Source organism: Miniopterus schreibersii, assembly GCF_964146895.1.
Source record: "Miniopterus schreibersii genome assembly, chromosome: 13".
Lineage (NCBI taxonomy): Eukaryota > Metazoa > Chordata > Mammalia > Chiroptera > Miniopteridae > Miniopterus > Miniopterus schreibersii.
In genome coordinates, this window is record NC_138113.1 from 54,357,020 (window position 1) to 54,371,671 (window position 14,652).

The window sequence follows — 14,652 nt, forward strand, 5'->3', positions numbered from 1 at the left end:
GTTCTTGATGTTTTACAAGAAAAATAAACCTAAGCAGTAATATAAAATCTGACTATAAAAATGGTCTGGATTTCTATATTAAGATGTTGATATAGAGACCTTTTGTTTACCAAAGTAAGGCCACTGTATTAGAAAAATACTTACCATCAAAACTAATACTTGCAACTTTGGTATATTTACTTTCTGAAGCTTTTAAGGTAATTGGTTTAAAGTGTACAGTAACAGCGTCGTTTTGGGGTGTGGGTCGGACACTCTGAAAGGAGAAAAACACAGATAGCATTGCTTTAGTCTAATGGTTCAGTTACAGTACATGGCGAAGTATACTGGAAAGTGAGGCAGAATAAACATTTTAAAACTTTAACTTTATATGGTTCCTTTAAGTGGAATAAGCCAAACTAATAAAATGTCAAATTAATTTCATTAGAATATCTTTATGAACTAAAATGATCAGAAGAAAAATGTATGATAGATAAGTGTAAAAATCTAAAAAACAAACTAGTATGCTGGGTCTAAGTACATAAAACAGAAAAAATAAGGTATTTATTTTTCAAATGAATGCCTGAGTCATGTATGAGGGGGAGACACATAGATTTATGACAGAGTCCCTCTTAAAGAATCCATAATACTAAAATGTAACATTTGGCTATATGAAGATGAACAATGAACACAAATTTGGGAGCTGCTGCCCCTTTGCCAAGACAGTGTTACAGGCCCATTTCTAATGGTATTTTCTGTTCTCTAGGGCACACTGTGCAAGCGAGGCGCTGCTTTCTTCATTCTGAGCTGTGGGACTAAGCAGTGATGAGACTGCAGGGATGTGTAATTTGGAAGAGGTCAGAACTCTTTAAACTTAATAAATAAGACCTTTCTATTAGGAAAAAACCCACACACCAACTAAACCTGAAGTAACCTAAAACAAAAATACTCCACAGTAAAAGCCTGCACTTTTTGAGCAAACACATTTTTTAAGTGCAGTGACTTTTTAAATTTAATTTTTGTTTAAAATATTACAAATGTCCCCTTTCCTCCCCAATGACCCATTCTACCCCATCCCATCCTCCTCCCCAGTCCCTCTCCCCACCATCGTCTGTGTCCTTGGGTTGTGCATATAAATTCTTTGGTTAGCCCTGCCAGGCATGGCTCAGCGGTTGAGCATTGACCTAGGATCCAGGCGATCGGGGTTCGATTCCTGGTCAGGGCACATGTCCCGGTTGTGGGCTCAATCAATGACTCTCTCATCATTGATGTTTCTCTCTCTCTCTCTCCCTCTCCTTTCCTCTCTCTGAAATCAATAAAGATATATATTTTTAAAAAAATGAAGACTTACTATGTCCTGGTCATTATTTAAATTCTTTGGTTAATCTCTCCCCTTCCACCCACCTGCCCTCCTCCATCCCTCTGACATTCATGAGTCCGATCTATGCTTCCATGTCACTGAATCTATTCTGTTCATCAGTTTATTAAGTTCTTTAGATTCCACATATAAGCGAGATCATGTGATATTTGTCTTTTGCTGCCTGGCTTATTTCACTTAGCATAATTTTCTCCAGGTCCAATCATACTGTCCCAAAGGGTACAAGATCCTTCTTTACAGGTGCAATGACTTTTTAACTGATGATCCTCACTGACACAAAACACTTTTCATTGGGAGGAACTCTAAAGATCCCAACCTCCTTCCCTGTTTACAGGTGAAGAGAACCGCGTAAAACTGAGTGGTTTCAATAGCGAGGCATCAAGAGGCAGAATTGGAAAGCAGGGTCCCAACTTGATCCAGGGCCCTTCTTCATCTGACACCCTCTGCCCAATCATGTATTTACATAAGGACTACACACACTGCTTTCCACTACCTGCAGGCAGAGCATCTTCATCCCATTGCTGTTCAGTACTCAGCCATCACCAGGTCTCTACTGGGCCTGGAACCATGGCCCTATGGGTGGCTCTGCTAGTTTCTGTGCCTGAAATCTTCACACCTTAGCATTTGGCCTTAGGCTCTCTCACACTTTCACTCTGTTTCCTCCCTTTTCTCTTTGACAACTCCTAATTTGCTATGCAGTCTCTCAGTGAGGCTGGGAGTTGATCTGCTCATATCAATATACTTATTATCAATAAGCTTGCTGTAATTAGCAACCACTTAAAGTACGAATCTCTTCATTCCTTGAAGGGTGTGTGTTCAAAGCAGTTTGAACTGTAAGATAAACTATAACTGGATAACATTCCATTTGGTTCTATTACAACGCCCTACTATTTTAGTATTTCTTCCGAAGGAAAGGGAAGCACATGTGACAATCCCAAAGAGACCAGTTTACAAGTGGGAGCTTGAGGTAAGCTGCCCATCCACTCTGGGGCTGACTTTTTCCTCCTGTAAAATCCTAGGGGATTGGGTTAGATATTTTCTAAGAGTCCATCTAGCTACAAAATTTTTTGATTCTATTAATTTTGCTATTCTATTAATTCTGACTCTATTAATTTGTTTTCAAATTAGCCACTTTTATCCTGAGGTCAAGACTGTCAGAGACAAGCTTATAAAGTTTTGTGGAGGACTTTCACAGACATGGCTCCAAATTCTCTGACCTGCTAGCAGGGGACCCTGATTGTTTCAAGCATGTTTAAAGACCATACATGGCACTAACAGCTACAACATTTTTGAGTGTTATCAGCCTGCAGAGCACCATGTGGGAAATAGCTACATGATGACATTATTAAAATATAGTCACTGTGAATAGCAAGAGCTTAAGGTAGTTCAAAAAAATGTTTTTCTATATGAAACACCACTTTAAAGATTTCCCTTACCACAGAAAATTTTATACTCAATATTATTACCTTAAAGTATGTTGCACTAATAGTAAACAAATAATTGACGTTTTATATAAATGATCTCAACTGCTCACTTATTACCATTCAAAAAACCTCTGAATCAGTTAAAACCCATTTTCCAAGGAAACAAACAAAAACACTAAAAACACTGAAATAGCTGGATTATTCTGGTGGCTTTAAATAAAAAATAATATGTAATTATTAATTTGTAATAAGCCTATTTATACTAACATCAGTTTTAGTATCAGTCACTAGCTGCTGCTTAAAGACAATCAAGAAGTAGAAAAATGTGGCAAGATTCCCGGGAAAGGCAGCCTCCCACATGTTCTAAATAGAGTTCCAGTATTTCCCCAGACACTCATACTCAACTCTCAAGTGAGACTCAAGGGCCCAGGACTTTCTGAAATTTACAACAATACCTGAGCAAGCAAGAAAATGACCTTCTAGTATCTAACAATTGTATACAATAGTTGCACAAATTTGCTAAGGCCCATATCAAGTTGATATTGGTAAAATGAATAAGTACATCTGTGACTCTTACTCATCAATTAAATTAGCAAGGAACCTTCAGGCAACTGTTCCTCTTAGAACATCTCAAGCAAACTTACTCCATATTTTATAACATTAACATTTCATAAATGTTTTCTAAATATGCTCAAAGTTGCATTGTAGACAATCAATGTCAGGAAGGCGTGACCCTGTGCATCTTGCCCATTAACAAGTGGAGAACTTGTATTTGGAGTTGCTTGCTTTAATAGTCCTTTATCTACAAAGATGAAGAGACTGAATTCCCTGACGGGGAATTAAAAAAAACCCCTCCAATCTGGCCAGGCGTGGCTTAGTGGTTGAGCATTGACGTAGGATCCAGGAGATCGCGGTTCGATTCCCGGCCAGGGCACATTCCCTGGTTGCGGGCTCGATCCCCAGCAGGGGCGTGCAGGAGGCAGCCGATCAATGACTCTCTCATCACTGATGTTTCTCTTTCTCCCCCTCCCCCTCTCCCTGAAATCAGTAAAGATATATTTAAAAAAAAAAATTAAAACACACACACAAAAAGTCCTCCAGCTTCTAACACTGCCTAGCCCATCCTGAAAACAATATATTTGTGAAATGGAAGAAGGCAGAGACTCTTCTAAAATGCATCAATCTCAGAGTCTGGCTTATTACGCAGAAAAGTACAGGAAAAGCCTCAGGAAGCTCTCAAAAAACTCATGGGATCATCCCCTGGCTGGTAAGGGGAGAAGTCTAAGTTACCACCATCTCAAGTGGACCACTGCAAAAGAGTTCTAATTTTTTGTGGTTCATTCTCTACAGGGTAGGTACAGTGACCTTTTACAACACATAAATGCTTCAAGTTCTGTAATTTCTCATTGCACTTATAATAAAATCTAAACATGTCACAGAGCCTTAGCAGTCCTGTGTGACTCTCCTGCCCTTATCTTTTACATTTAACCTCTCTGTGTCTCCCATGACATCCAAAGCTGTTCCTGCCTCATGCCCTTGCACTTGCCACTACTTGTGCTGGGAACACTTGTCTACCAATTTTTCTTATGGGTGCCTACTTTTTGGTCCTCAGTGACAACGGCAAACATCAGCTCCTCAGCAACAACCCTATCTAAATCACCCCTCTTGCTCTCATACATGTAATTGTTTATTTCTTTGTTAGAACTGGGCTTGACTTACAATGATGCTGTATAACTTTGGCTGTCTGATTCGCTGCTGTATTCTCAGTACTCAGCACAGGAGGTGGCATGATTGATGTTCATAAAATATTTATTGAATGAAGGGATAAATGAATGAGGAAATAAAACAAAACTACCAAAAACAGTGGCTGGGTATAGGCTTTGGATATTAGAAAAAATACATACATAGATATAGATGAGATACACAGATGTACACATAGAGCGAAAGGTCTTTAATAGCAACACCAATTTGAAATTAAAATGATATATTTATATAGATTTACATGTCATTATATACTTAATATACTTTCATGTAACTTTTGAGTTTTTATAGTTTAATAAGCCACTTTAAAAATGCTCTGACTCTGCCCTGGCCAGGTGGCTCAGTTGGCTGGAGTGTCGTCCTGAACACCAGAAGATTTCGGGTTCAATTCCCGGTCAGGGCACTTACCTATGTTGGGGGTTGAATCCCCTGGGGTGCACACAGGAGGCAACCGATCAATGTTTCTCTCTCACACTGATATTTCTTTGTCTCTCCTGATCCCTCTCTCTAAAAATCAATGAAAAACATATCCTCAGGTCAGGATTAAAAAGGCCCTGATTCATTTTCACTATTTGGAAAACCCGTGCGCCTTACAGAGCTGTTGTACTGAATAAGGCAATCTGTAAAGAACCTCGCGTGGTGCCTGACCCATAGGGAAAGCAAATAAAAGAGAAAAGGGGGTACATAGGCCTATTTAATTCCATCATAAATGGGCTGAACATTACTTTTTTTCATTTACATTCTTAGGCTTAATTGCTAATTTGATTTTTCTAGGAAATATTTACTGAAAAAGACATTTGTGGTGGTCCATTCACTGTATGTAAAAAGTTGGACCAGACTGTTGGGGCTATGTAAAGGCACTTTCCCATCAAATCACTAAACCTTCATATTTGGAGAAGTGATTGCAGGCCTAATGTCTGTCCAGCAAGCACGAAAGTTAAAGTTCCCACTCCAACCCTGCTCTGTGCAATGGCCTCCCAGACACTGAAGAAACCAGTAACAGACAAAGAGCATGCAGAACACGCTAACAATAAAAATGATCCCACATCTCAAATAGAGGCAATGGCAGGGTGGTCCACCAGTAGACACACTGCCATCCACAGCTGAGGAGGAATCTCGGATGCTACCAGAAAGTTGTGCTTCACAGTGCTCCTCTTTGGAGGTCAGTAACCTGAGCACATGAGAAGGGAAGGATTGGGAAGGGAGTGTGGCTACATTACCATGTGTGGGGTAAATGTGCTCCACGTAAACAACAGGCTAAAGAAGAAATCCAGCATCAGCAAGTTCAGAGAAAGTTAAGTTATGGCCAAAGCAGCTGGGACAAATCTAGCAGAAGGAATTACATTCCATTACATGGGGAATTATGGTATACTAAGCTATAAAATTTTGAACAAAAGTTCTGTGTAAGAGAAAGATTCAAAAATGTTAACATACAGCAGTGATTCCTAGGCAGGCCTTCGCATTTCACTGATGACTGGCAAAATGTAGAATGCGTATGTGTTTATGCTTGTGGAGGGAAGTCTAACAGAGATTTCCTAACTTTTATTTTGCAAATGTGAGGTTGTTGGTGGTGGGGGAAGGAGAATCTCCTACTATTCTATTACTTTTATTCATAAAATAAAGGACATTTTAATATCAAAGAAAAATAATAGAAAAATTAAGAGAACTGCCCGGCCGGGTGTGGCTCAGCGGTTGAGCGTCGACCTGGGATCCAGGCGATCGGGGTTCGATTCCCGCTCAGGGCACATGCCCGGGTTGCGGGCTGCAGCTGATCAATGACTCTCTCATCATTGATGTTTCTATCTCTGTCTCTCCCCCTCCTTGCCTCTCTCTGAAATCAATAAAGATATATTTTTAAAAAAAGAAAGAAAGAAAAAAAAAAGAATAATTAACAAAACTAAATTTTGGTTCTTTGAAAGGATCAATAAAATTAACAAACCTTTAGCTAGATTGACCAATTTTTTTTTTAAATAAAGAGAAGACTCAAATGACTAAAGTCAAGAATGAAAGACAGGACATTATTACCTACTTAACAGGGAAAGAAAAAATATTAAAAGAAAACACTATGAACAATGGTATGCCAACAAATTAGATAACTCAGATAAAATGAAAAATTCCTAGAAAGACATAAGCATTAGAACTGATTCAAGAAGAAAAAGAATATATGAATACACCTACAGCAAATAAAGAGATTGAATTAGTAATTTTAAAACTTCCCAAAAAGAAAAGCCTGGGTCTAGATGGCTTCCCTGGTGAATTCTACCAAACATTTAAAGAAGAATTAACACCAAACCTTCATGAACTCTTGCCAAAAATAGAAGAGGAAACACTTCCCAACTCACTCTATAAAAAAACCCCTATCTACTCCCTTTATTCATAAAGTAACATCTATTTTATTGTCAAACAAAGAAACAAGCACATTATTGCAGAATAGTCCTCCAGAAAGGGTATTTTTAACTTTTTAAACATACACACACATATTTTTATAAATATTTATATTGTTCTTATTTTGCTCATTTTTCTAAAGACTTGTGGAAATTTCAACATAAAGAACCAAAACCAGTCATTATCTCCTCAATATATTAGTAACAATCAGCATTATGTATTTTTTAGAAAGATATTAATTACTGCTGTAACTAGGAATTACAAAGAAACTGTACAACAGAAATGCTGCTGTATTTCCTTATGTCTGTAAAAGGTCATTACTGATAGTTTCCTTCTATAGAGATTTTGATGATAATCAAAAGATTGAATTAAAAAATCACTAAATAAAAAAATGAATATATTTTTGAAAGCAAGTATATAGAAATATATACACTAAGGTTACTATTTATGAAGATAACAATAACAAGAGACATAGTGCCACTGCTTACTGCTATGGAGTTTTTGTTTCAATGGCATTAGGGTGGTCAGGACATCTGTGGGAAGGTCCTGAGCCCTTGAAGACCCCTGAGGAGCACGGCAGTACACACAGCCCATGGCATCACAGGCCTCTCTCAGCTGCCTAACACTGGATGGGCAGGAACCCCAAGTGGAGTAGTTTCAGCCCCTGTGCATGTAAGAGCAGCTCTCTACCAGACCCCACTTCCCTATCCCCCCTCAATTCTTCCACCTAACAGGGAGATACAAGATCAGAGAGTAGGACACCGCTTATACTATGATCCTACTAGTGAGTCACTGTGCATTAAAATGTGGTTACCTGGGGTGACAACCTCTCGCTGCCTCATTTGGGGTTTGTATGCTCTCCTTTCTCTGGTTTCTAGTCCACCATCTGGTGGTCAACTCTGGGCTTGGCCGTGGATGGGCAGAAGTCCCTCAGTCTCAAGCCCACGTGTTCCACCTCATTTCATCAGTTCTCTGAATTCAGGTCTCTGACGCCAGCACAGGTCATAATAAAAACCTGCTGCCCCCCTTTCCTGTTATTCCCTATGAAGGAATCTTCGGGCCTCACTAGGAGGCGCGGTTGTGTGGCTAACGCAAAATAGGAATATTCCTATCTATCTTTTTTTGCCTAAAACCAACTAATGGCACCCCAATTCCACTATGAGGCAGAAGTCATCTGTTCTGTATATATGTGTGAGGGAAGTGAGGACCCTAGTTTATAGTATACTATCCAGGGTAACTACAACAGCTGCCAGTTAGAAGGAATACCTATGACCAATGTTAACAGCATTCTACTCTTACCTACCATAATTCTTCATGATTTCTCTTGCCAACACATCTGAAATTTTTTCCTCTTTTTACTTACCCACATTAAGTCTAACAACCAAACCTGATGGAATCCTGTTTTTCTTTGCACATGCCACAGGCCTTGTATATGATTCTGTCTAAACAGGAACCTCATGAACTCGGTTCAAACTTAACTTGGAGGAGATCACCTACTTTCCTTTCTCATTCTCAAAATTTGGTGGTTAAGACAGAACAGGTTTTTCACATCACACTTAGAGCAAAGGTGTCACCAGGTCACCACAAAACAAAATTCCTTTAGAGTAAGAGTTTAATTATTTTTAATTTTGTCATAAGTTTAAAAACAAAGAATATATAAATTAGGAAAAAGTTAAGTAAAAACTTACTGTTATTGGTACATCTTTTGTTCCTGAATTTAATAAATGAAGATTTAAAACTTTTGGTAGATCTGTTAAAATTGAGGAAAAGAAATATTTCTTATAAAGGTGTGTTTTATAGCAAGTTAGAATCTTTATCTTATTAAATATAAGATTCAATCTATTCTAGAATGTGAAATAAAATGGCCATCACATTAATAAAAGGAAACATTGGGTAGGAATCACCTTACTCATATGGACAATGTATTATAAGAACTGCCCCCACCTAACCCACCAGACCAAACAAAACAAAACAAATTTTTAGTGAAACTGACATTAAAACTTATAGTTTTCTAGCAAAGCAGAATGAAGCAAATTAAAAATGTGTAATGTGAAATTATCATATTAGAACTGAATCTAATATTTAAAAATGGGTCTTTAATCTCAAACAAGCAAATTTTAATTACATATGGCCCACAGGCATCCCAAATTATAAGTACAGTTGACCCTTGAGCAAGGCAAGGATTAGGGATACTGATCCCCATGTAGTTGAAAATCCACATAAAACTTTTGACTCTCCCAAAACTTAACTACACTCTCTCGGTATCTGAGGGGGATTGGTTCTAAGACATCCAGCAGATACCAAAATCTTTGGAAGCTCAAGTTCCTTATATAAAAAGGCTCAGGAAAATGCAGTCGGCCCTCCGAATCCAGATTCCCACTCACAGACTGATAATACCATTTTTGATGCTTGGTTGGTTGAATCTCGGAAGCAAAATCTGGGATACAGAGGGACAACTGTATATTTATTGAAAAAATCTGCATATAAATAGACCACTGACAGTTAAACCCATGTTATTCAATGGTCAACTACACTCTTACTTTTTCCTTAATAAATTCTTAACTTGATTGTTTTTAATTTAAGAATTTGAATTCTTTCTCTGATCATCTGGGACAAATTTTTAACATCATGCCAATATAATGTAATTGAATAATCAATATCTAAACAAAAATCGAGAAGTAGGTGAGGAACTGGACTACAACACTGGGAAACTACTTTGTGCCTCAAATTCCAATTAGAAGACCTTCCTGAAGTTATTCCAGGGCCTTGCTTTGCCATCTGATAAGCAATGGTGTCCCTCAGATCAATGGGGTATAAACTGCAAGGGTTCTCAGGTCCCCCAAATAAATTTTGACAAGATCATATAACCCACTAAAAGAAACTTTCAATGCTGAATTAAAGAAGTTAGAGTGGAACCATTTAGTACTGAACAGGTTTCTTTTTTAAAGACCCATAAAGACATTGTCTCTTTTCTTACCTTGTGTTCGCAGTGTACCAAAATCTAACATTTCTGTTGAGGAATAAATTCCAGGAGCTTGGAAAGAAGAAAAATAAACAATTATATTTCACTTTGCCAGAGTCAGATGCAGTGAAAACAAACTTGCAGTGCCTTCTGTTTTCCACTAACCTGTGGTAACTTCAACCTCAACAGGAAGAATAATGAACTCTGTGCTGTCCGAAGCATTAGTCTTTATTCTTATGAAGGCTGTGTGGTTATCTGCTTCTCTGGAGGAAAAACTGGCTCTCATCACTCCCTTGGTTTCATAAGGGGGAATTTCCTGACAAGTTAAAGACCATAATGTAGCACACTTTTTGTAATGCTGCGAAGCCACCGGTTTATTGAATAAGATGACATCGACCAAAAGATGCATAATTATTCTATATACCTTCTAAGAAAAAATACACTGACAATTAAATATATTCCACTGACTATAAAACACATTGCAATTCCGGAGGATGTTAAAATGTGAAAAATGTGCATTGTGACTTGAAAAATCCCCATTAAAAGGTAGAATTCATCTACAAAATCAGCTGTTCTTCAGTGTATTGGTGGTACTTAGGTATATAATTCAGCCCTGAAATTCTCTAGCCAACAGAGAAACAGGCTTTTTTTGGAAGTGTAATTCTTTTCCTGGCTTTAGAATAACCTCGCTTCCATGGGAAGACCAGAATTTCTCTGCACACACCTTCTGGCCTGTTTTAGGAAATCCTTATGTTTTAGATTTTACTGTTCTTCATCACTTTTACTCTCAACTTTTTAATTTTAAAGTAGGAAGGAGGTGACTGGAACCCTCCTGGGGCCCCTAGAGAGAGACCATGCACTCACCCAATTAATCCATCACTGGGAGCTGGCTTGGTCTCCGTGTTTTCTCATGTACTGAAATGGGCTGGGGGTGAGGTCAAGGCCAATTGATTTTTTTCTTTTAGCTTTGTAGGAGTAAGAGTCACTATGTTTTTTCTTGTACTCACTGGGAGTATTAAAATATTATGTCATCTCTGTTACCATTCATTATAGTTCTTAACTACTTAGAAACCTGAATTCTCTCATGTTTGTTTATTAGATACCAATTTTATTTCATAGTAAATTCTTAGTTCTTCTATCTAAATATACAAATTTAACAGCTTATAGTTAATTTTCTGAAGCATTATTTTATACACTATTTCTCCCAAAAGGCTTTTCAAATAATAACATAGTTACAAGGTAAAACATTTTTGTGAAAGGACAGAAATGGACCATCTAGTACGTATTTCCACCTGACAGGTGTTTCTGTATCTTAGCAGTTAGCCAATCACTGACAAATTTGTTTCTAAATGTTTAAGTCCTAGAAAGGCCCTGCACATCCCTTTCCCTGGTTGAGACTGGTCAGAAGACAATCAATAGGTGTGTGTGTAACAGCAATTCATAAAGAAACACTGATCTTCAGAGCTTATTCGTAGTGGTACAGTAAGTGTGTCTTCAACAATGTGAGTGCCCTTGGTACAAAAGCTGCATTTATCTACGTCTTTTCCCTCTTTGATTAAAGCATGATAGATGACATTAAAAAAATAAAACCCCAAACTCTCCTATGGCAGGAACCTTTGCAAGTAAGGTAGTTACTATGTATTCATTAACTTGGTTAATATTTGGTAGTATTCTCTAAGGAAAAGTGGTTTTCTATGCACTGTCACAAACTACTGTTAAATATTGAACAATACTAAAGGTGGACATATACCACCTAAGAATTTAAAAATTTCCAAGTCATCACAAGGGCTTGACTATGTTCCCTTTGCAAATGCCATCTCTTCTATAGAGAGTAAGTCTGAACGCTCAATTCTCTACCTTCAAAAATCGAATGGATCCTTCCCACTCTAAGATTTTTTAAATCTTAAAGCAAATTATGAATGATTACATTCAGAGATTTTACCAATATAATTCTGATAAACAGATAAAACCCCTTCCTTTTCATAAAGTGGGTTAAAGATCCAACCAATTTTGTTTATTGTTCTTTCCAAAAATTACTACTTTTCTCTCACTCTCTCATCCAATTTTCAAATATATTTGATATAAATTTAATATTAAGACAACAATTAAGAAAAAGTCACCCATATTTTTTCAGGTGATAAGGAGTTAAGTCTTTTCTGGTGTATTTAAGAAAATAATTGGTTTCATGTGACCATATGTGAGAGGAAAATATGCTGGCACTCACCCACAATTTCCTGGTACCTCCTTGTTGACCTGTTGGAAGTTCTAAGTGAAGATCTCCTCCACTAGAGTACATTTCTACAACCTGCAACAGAAGAGCCATGACAGTTAAGTTCAAAGTCATATCCTCAATGTATGTGATTTCCTGTTATATAGAAATAAGTTTGATAACCTAACTGTTTATCAGAAAAGGCTTAAAAACATTTATAGATATAAATGTAGGGTATCATGTCATATCACCAGTCAGTGCCCCATATGTGTAAGCAACGGTGGTATTTTTAACAAAAACAAGTTGACTTTGAAATATTAAACTGTGAAACAGTGTAGTTGTCTCAAACACTGAATTTTAGAAAATCCATCCATAGGACACTTGGTTTATGAAAATTATCAAATTATAGAAATACGAATTCTTATAGTAACACAAGTGCTTCTTTATTCACACATTTATAACAAGATCCAGCAGCGAACCTAACAGCTACTATAATTGTGAAACAGTGAAGAGTGTATTATTCTAAGACATATACAACAATTTTAATGCAGTATGAAAATATTTTGTTTCTATTGGTGGCAAAATCACAGGTGCTGTTAATGCCTCTGTGGCTTCTACCTGTACTCATGATTTTTTTTTTAAAAAAAAAGTTTTTATTGATTTTAGAGAGGGGAAGGCAGAGAGACAGAGAGAGAGAGAAACATTGATAAGAGAGAGGTATCAATCAGCTGCTTCCTGCACACCCCCTACCGGGGATTGAGCCTGAAACTTGGGCATGTGCCCTGCCGGAGAATCAAACCAGGGATTTCTTGGTTCATGAGTCAATGCTCAACCACAGAGTCACACCAGCTGGGCTATACTCATGATTTTTTAAAATAGTTTTCTCTTTTTAAAAAATATGTCTTTATTGATTTCAGAGAGAGGAAAGGAGAGGAGAGAGAGAGAGAAACATCAGTGATGAGAGAGTCACTGATCGAGCCCACAACCCGGGCATGTGCCCTGACTGGGAATCGAACCCCAATCGCCTGGATCCTAGGTTGATGCTCAACTGCTGAGCCATGCCCGGCTACGCCTAAAATAGTTTTAATGAGGTATGATGTTCGATAAACTATACTTAAAGTATACAAGATGACAAATTCTGACATATGTATACAGTGTAAAGCTACTGCTGCAATTAAGATATGAAACACACCCATCTCCCACAGTTTCCTCACCCCTTGGCAATCCACCTGTCCCTCTCTGCCCACCTCCCATCCCCAGGTAACCAATGAGTTGCTGCTCTCAGCCACTCGATTCATTTGTATTTTATAGAGTTTTATATAAATGAAATCACAAGTCTGTATTCTTGTGTCTGGCTGCTTTTATTCAATGTAACGATTCTGAAATCGACCAAGCTGCCTGTATTTATAGGTCATTTCTTTTTGATTTTGTGGCTATGCAATAATTTTTGATCCAATCACCTAATGATGGACATCTGAGTCATGTCCAGTTTTCGGTCATTACAGATAAAGCTGCTATGAACACTGCATTTCTAAGTCTGTGTACGGATGTCTGCCTTCCTTTCTCTTTGTAAAGACCTAGGAAGAGAATAGGTCCTATGGCAGGACACTTTCCTTTAACGGTAGATAAACCTATCTCCTAATAAGAAATAATATATTTTGTGGAGAGCGGCTGAACCTGGAGGCTGGCCCGGACCCGGGCAGGAGCAAGGCTGTGCCCTGGAAACCCTGAGGGACCTTGTCTGGGGCAGAGGCAAAGCTGTGCCTGGATACAGGTTCCCCTGCCCATTGTGTAGGCTGACACGCTGGATTGAGCAAAACTATGCTTGTGTGCTACATGTCCTGCCAAAGGCTAGGATACATGATCAGCCGAACAGCAGTCAGGGGCCAGCTTCCGTGTACAGTGGGTGCAGAGTGTAACAACAGAAAACCCCCAAGATGTTCTGGGCGCAGCAAAGCAGTATATACTGAGAAGCCTTGCCAAGGGATTGTTTTTGTCCCTTTCAGTTACCCGCAGTTGCCATGAAGAATTGTTACCTTGATGTGTATAATAAGGCCGCTGAGCTTGCTTGGGGTCACTGTCTTTCTATCCAGGGCAGTGTCCCACCTGGCCCCAGCTTAACTGTCTTATATGTCTCTGTGTATTTCTTAATCTCCCGGTGCTCCCTCTCAGATCCCCCACTTCCCTGCGCAGTATTTAATTAAATGCAAATCAGGGGTGAATAAGAGAATGGGTGGATACCTCAGTTGTTTTGTTACAACAGTCCTCCAGGGGTACATAAAAATGGACAAAACAGGAAAAGTGCTACTTTCGTACAGGCGTAAAAGGCTTTTGGTGCGTGTGGTGCTGTTAAAGAAATGCACTGAGCAAAGACTAGTGAGCTAGGATTTTTTCTGAGTATGATTACTTGTCTTTCAATTTCTTCAAACAGTGTTCCCTTAAAGTAAGGATTGTATTAATAGTAATAGCAGCTTAACTGATGGGATAACTATGGAACTTTTTCTGAAAAAACAGAAAACATCACATATTATTTCATTTAACCTTCCCAAGGTACTAA

At 38.2% G+C, this 14,652-nt stretch overlaps 1 protein-coding gene across 1 annotated transcript in view; it reads right to left on the reverse strand.

The window, feature by feature from the left end:
- The window catches only part of TMEM131 (transmembrane protein 131), a 181,294-nt gene that overhangs the window by 65,311 nt on the left and 101,331 nt on the right, over nt 1-14,652 (reverse strand). Inside the window, exons 8-12 of the mRNA XM_081157292.1 lie at nt 12,111-12,191; nt 10,052-10,202; nt 9,902-9,958; nt 8,613-8,674; nt 145-253 (exon numbers count right to left, since the gene is read on the reverse strand). Of these exons, the coding sequence (XP_081013418.1) occupies nt 145-253; nt 8,613-8,674; nt 9,902-9,958; nt 10,052-10,202; nt 12,111-12,191 (460 nt within the window). The remainder of the gene's footprint in view (nt 1-144; nt 254-8,612; nt 8,675-9,901; nt 9,959-10,051; nt 10,203-12,110; nt 12,192-14,652) is intronic.